Here is a 5,325-nt window from a genome sequence, read left to right on the forward strand (position 1 = left end):
TGTTAGCATGTGGACGTAATGTGCTGTTCCAGTCTCTTCTGTACCTAAGGTCCATCACCGTTCCCTTTGGATCCCTACGAAATTCTGTGTTCTCCGATACACACGATCGAACAGCGGAGGAGTGGTACTCATGCGTTAACTTTAGGTTACAATATCTCCAGATGTAATTAACATTTTACAATGCAACAAACGGCACTGATTACGTATTTGTTTATATGTTTAGATATGCTAACAAAACTAACGGGGTTCCATTAAAAAAAAACGTATGTTTGTGTAAAAAAATCCTTCCGTGCATTTTTTTATGGTTTGTATTAACCAATTACACTAGCCCCTCTCGTCACGTTCGGTCTGTGGAATCGATACGTCAGTATTTGATGTGGTTTACGAAATACATCCAGCGGTAATGTTAGGTGAATCACCCTGTATATGAGCCACTTAGATTAATCCTTTGTGTCCACTCAAAGACTAAATTCCACTAGTCTGGTTTAGATTTAATGACTGCATCTTCACAGTCAGAACATGTGGTAGGGGCGGCCTATACCATTTCCTCCACATTCGCACTATCACCTCTCAACCATACTTCAACAATCCTTCTGAAGTGGACAAGCAACCATTCTAGATGTCAGTGTTTTTCAGGCAGTTCCTAAAAGTCTCTGTTGACATCAAATGCACCGACTACCAGTTGTACATATGTCATATAGCTCTTTCCCATTCCCCCTCCCTCCCTTTATCATGTGTGAGTACTGCATATCGTACAGTGGGAAGTAGAAGTTATTCAAATACATGTGTAACCATGCCAGAGCCTTTGCCCCCATTACCTCTCACCCCATCATATCTCTCGTCCCAAATTCACACCCCAACACTTAATGCCTCCACACCGTTCGCCCACCCCCCGCCCTCCACACCTCTTGTCTGACCTCTCATGCGCACTTCTCCCTCCTCCCCTCATCTCTCGCACCCCACCACTCCTCCCAACTCTCACACCTCACCTCTCCTCCCAACTCTCACACCTCACCTCTCACCCCAACTCTCGCATCACCACCTCTCACCCCAACTCTCACCCGCCCACCTCTCACCCACCCCACCTCTCACCCACCCCACCTCTCACCCCACCTCTGGTCCCCTCACCTCTGGTCCCCCACCTCTCACCACCCCCCACCTCTCACCCTCCCCACCTCTGACCCCCCCACCTCTCACCCTCCCCACCTCTGACCCCCCCGCCTCTGACCCCCCGCCTCTCACCCCCACCTCTCACCTCCACCTGTGCTTCTCCCCCCACCTGCGCCTCTCCCCCCACCGCCGCCTCTCCCCCCACCGCCGCCTCTCCCTCCACCGCCGCCTCTCCCCCCACCGCCGCCTCTCTCCCCACCGCCGCCTCTCCCCCCACCGCCGCCTCTCCCCCCACCACCGCCTCTGCCCCCACCGCCGCCTCTGCCCCCACCGCCGCCTCTGCCCCCACCGCCGCCTCTGCCCCCACCGCCGCCTCTGCCCCCACCGCCGCCTCTGCCCCCACCGCCGCCTCTCCCGCCACCGCCGCCTCTGCCCCCACCGCCGCCTCTCCCGCCACCGCCGCCTCTGCCCCCACCGCCGCCTCTCGCCGCCCACCTCTGCCTCTCGCCGCCCGCCGCCGCCTCTCGCCGCCCACCTGCGCTGCCCACCGCCCGCTTCCGCCTCTCGCCGCCCTCCTCTGTCTCTCGCCACCACCCCAATCTCCCACCACCACAGCCACCTCTCACCCACCACCCCAACCTCTCCGCCCTCTGCTTCACACACCTCCACCTCACTCCCCTCCACTTCTTGGCCCTCCACGTCCACCTCACTCCCCTCCACTTCTTGGCCCTTCCACTTCTCACAACCCACTTCTTGCCCCTTCACCTCTGCCTCTTACCCCCACCTCTTGCACCCATCTCCACCTCTTGCCCCCACCTCTTGCACCCATCTCCACCTCATGCCCCCACCTCTTGCACCCATCTCCACCTCATGCCCCCACCTCTTGCACCCAACTCCACCTCATGCCCCCACCTCTTGCACCCAACTCCACCTCATGCCCCCACCTCTTGCACCCATCTCCACCTCATGCCCCCACCTCTTGCACCCATCTCCACCTCTTGCACCGATCTCCTCCTCATGCCCCCACCTCTTGCACCCATCTCAGCCTCATGCCCCCATCTCTTGCACCCATCTCAGCCTCATGCCCCCACCTCTTGCACCCATCTCAGCCTCATGCCCCCACCTCTTGCACCCATCTCAGCCTCATGCCCCCACCTCTTGCACCCATCTCAGCCTCATGCCCCCACCTCTTGCACCCATCTCCGCCTCATGCCCCCACCTCTTGCACCCATCTCCGCCTCATGCCCCCACCTCTTGCACCCATCTCCGCCTCATGCCCCCACCTCTTGCACCCATCTCTGCCTCATGCCCCCACCTCTTGCACCGATCTCCGCCTCATGCCCCCACCTCTTGCACCCATCTCAGCCTCATGCCCCCACCTCTTGCACCCATCTCTTCACCCATCTCCGCCTCCTGGTCCTACCTCTCGGCCACACACCTCTCACCACTCTCACCCCTGCCTCTCATCCCCACCTGTAGCCACTTGCACCCTTGTCTCTCATCCCACCCCACCCCACCTCAGCTATACCACTCGTGCCTGTCATCCTGTGTGCCCCTCATCTCTACCACCTCTCTCCCACCCTTCCATCTGCCCCCTTTGTCATCCTACCCCTTTCGCCATCCATCCTCTCCCCTTTCTGCCCCTTCGACATTCTGCCCCACCTGTCTTTCATCCCTCCACCTTCTGCCCCTCCAACTTATACTCTCATCTGTCACCCCACCACCTCACTCCATCACCTCTCAAACTTCAAATCTTGACCCGCCTAATTGCCCACCGCTAGCTTCCACCTTTTGGCCTTTTTTTACCCATACCTCTCAGTTGCCAACTCTGTATCTTCTCTACCCCCTACATTTCGACCTCTTACTGGTTGTGTCATCTCTGCTCCTTCCACCTCCTCCGCTCTCTTAAGCCTTTCCACTTCTCCCCATTCACTGCGTTCTCCTCTCATTCCACCTCTCCCCATTCACTGCGCTCTCCTCTCATTCCACCTCTCCCCGTTCTTGCCCTCTCCTCTCATTCCACCTCTCCCCGTTCTTGCCCTCTCCTCCCACCCCTCCCCATTCTCTGCCCTCTTCTCACCACACGTTTCACGCCTCCCCATTCTCTGCCCTCTTCTCACCTTCCACCTGTCCCAATTCTCTGCCCTGTTCTCACCTTCCACCCCTCCCCACTCTCTACCCTCTCCTCTACTTCCACCCCTCCCTGCTCCCTACCCTATCCTCATCTTCCATCACTCCCCATTCTGTAGCCTCTCCTCAACTTCCACCCTTCCTAATTCTCTGCTTTCTCCTCTCCTTACACCCCTAGTTATTCTCTGCTGTCTCCTCTCCAACCACCCCTCCTCATTCTCCTCCCTCTCCTCTCCTACCAGCCCTCATTCTCTGGCCTCCTCTCCTACCACCCCTCCTCATTCTCTAGCCTCTCCTCTCCTACCGCCCCTCCTCATTCTTTGGCCTCTCCTCTCCTACCACCCCTCCTCATTCTTTGGCCTCTCCTCTCCTACCACCCGTCCTCATTCTCTGCCCTCTCCTCTTCTACCACCCCTCCTCATTCTCTGCCCTCTCCTCTTCTACCACCCCTCCTCATTCTCTGCCCTCTCCTCTCCTACCACCCCGTCTCATTCTCTGCCCTCTCCTCCCATACCACCCCTCCTCATTCTCTGCTCTCTCCTCTCCTTACATGCCATCTTGTCTTCTTCCACCCCTTTCCGTTCGCTGTCCTCTCCTCTCCATTCACCACCCCCTGGTCTATCTCCCTTCTCTTCTCATGGTCAATGTGCCCTTCTTTCTTTCCACCTTTCCCTGATTCAGCCCATCCTCTCCTTTCACCTCTCTGTGAAATATGCCCAATCCTCTCTTTCCTACTATCCCTGGACTATGCCCTCTCGTCTTCCGCTCCCTATACCCCAATTTTGATGCAAATTAATTAAACTGTTCAATTAATTACCCTCCCCTGACCATGCCCAACCCAGCTCCAGATGACATCATGTCTTTCTCAGCTGGCACATAGACTCCCCCCCCTCCACCTAACCTATTGGTGGGGATTTCGAAGTTTGGCGGAAATTTCGAGTTTTGGCGGCAATTTCCAATTTTTGCGGAAATTTTGAGCTTTTGGTGGGAATTTGTTTGTCCTAGGTCTGTGCTGTTGACCCACCCCAACTCCCACCTGGGAATTGAGGGAAATTAAATATGGTGGTGCCCTTTCTCAGACTCAAACCATGGTCCTTCTGAACAGAAAGCCGAAGTGCACCACCCAGTACATGGCAACTGCATAGATGCAGGAAAGGGAGGTGACGTTAGTGTACTTTATTTATTTTGGTTGGGAAACTGAGGTAAAGATCACTCCTAATTACCTAATTAATCATACTGGTCGATCCTAATTACACAATTATATGCATAGCGCTACACAAAGACTGCCTAAAATCGTAATGTAGCTCAAAATTGACGATTCAATACATCTGCTCTAATCCTGCTGCGAAAAAATTTCAAAATACCACTCGAAACTAGTGGCAGGCGCACTCAGACCTTACCCTTCACCTACAAGCTGGCAGGAAAAAGGTTGGGGTGTAAGGTACTATATGGAAATATATTCAACTAACGAGATGCTGGTGTCAGACAGAGAGGAGTTTAATAAGTGTATTACCTGTAAGCGTACAGCAGAGGACAGTATCTTTTGTTATTTGACGCCAGAGTTTACTACAGACGCATGCTCGACAATCACCCTGCATGCTAGGTAATCGAAGACAATACATGCTACCACAACTCGTGGAAGAAATGCATCACTGTTCTAATTACACTAAGAGATTGTCATGAAAAAACTAGCTCTCATAACCTAAGGATCATAGTGCAACAAGTTCTGTTGAAAATCGTTGTCCAAAAACACTGCAGATGGGGTGGTAGCAGAACATGCATTCTCCTTAATTGGTGCTCACGAATTAACCAACTTGAAGGTAGTCTTTCCCCCTATCCTCCCCTCATCCCTCCCTCCTCTCACCACTGTAAGTAGGGATAGATGCGTGTTCTACCTTACTGCTGATGGTACACGAAGAGATCCTTCTGGTTGCATTGATCTACTGTCTCCAGTTTGCAGAAATCAGTCACAGGTAGACTAAAGGCAAGAAGAAGATAACTCATTCTGCAATCTGTTAAATGTATTTCGTGGAAATACCGGACACCTCTGGGACAACAATGAAATTTCGGAGAACACTCCAGATC

The 5,325-nt window shown here is 54.1% G+C and overlaps 1 protein-coding gene across 1 annotated transcript; it reads right to left on the reverse strand.

Moving 5' to 3' along the window:
• Positions 1 to 1,162: 1,162 nt before the first annotated feature.
• On the reverse strand, positions 1,163 to 2,150 carry LOC126298251 (isoniazid-induced protein IniB-like). Its single transcript, XM_049989555.1, has 2 exons — positions 2,087 to 2,150; positions 1,163 to 1,710 (listed from the first exon to the last, which is right to left on the reverse strand). Exons 1-2 carry the CDS (start codon positions 2,148 to 2,150, stop codon positions 1,163 to 1,165), a joined length of 612 nt encoding a protein of 203 aa, XP_049845512.1.
• Between the last annotated feature and the right edge of the window lie 3,175 nt (positions 2,151 to 5,325).

This window comes from Schistocerca gregaria, chromosome X, assembly GCF_023897955.1.
Source record: "Schistocerca gregaria isolate iqSchGreg1 chromosome X, iqSchGreg1.2, whole genome shotgun sequence".
NCBI lineage: Eukaryota > Metazoa > Arthropoda > Insecta > Orthoptera > Acrididae > Schistocerca > Schistocerca gregaria.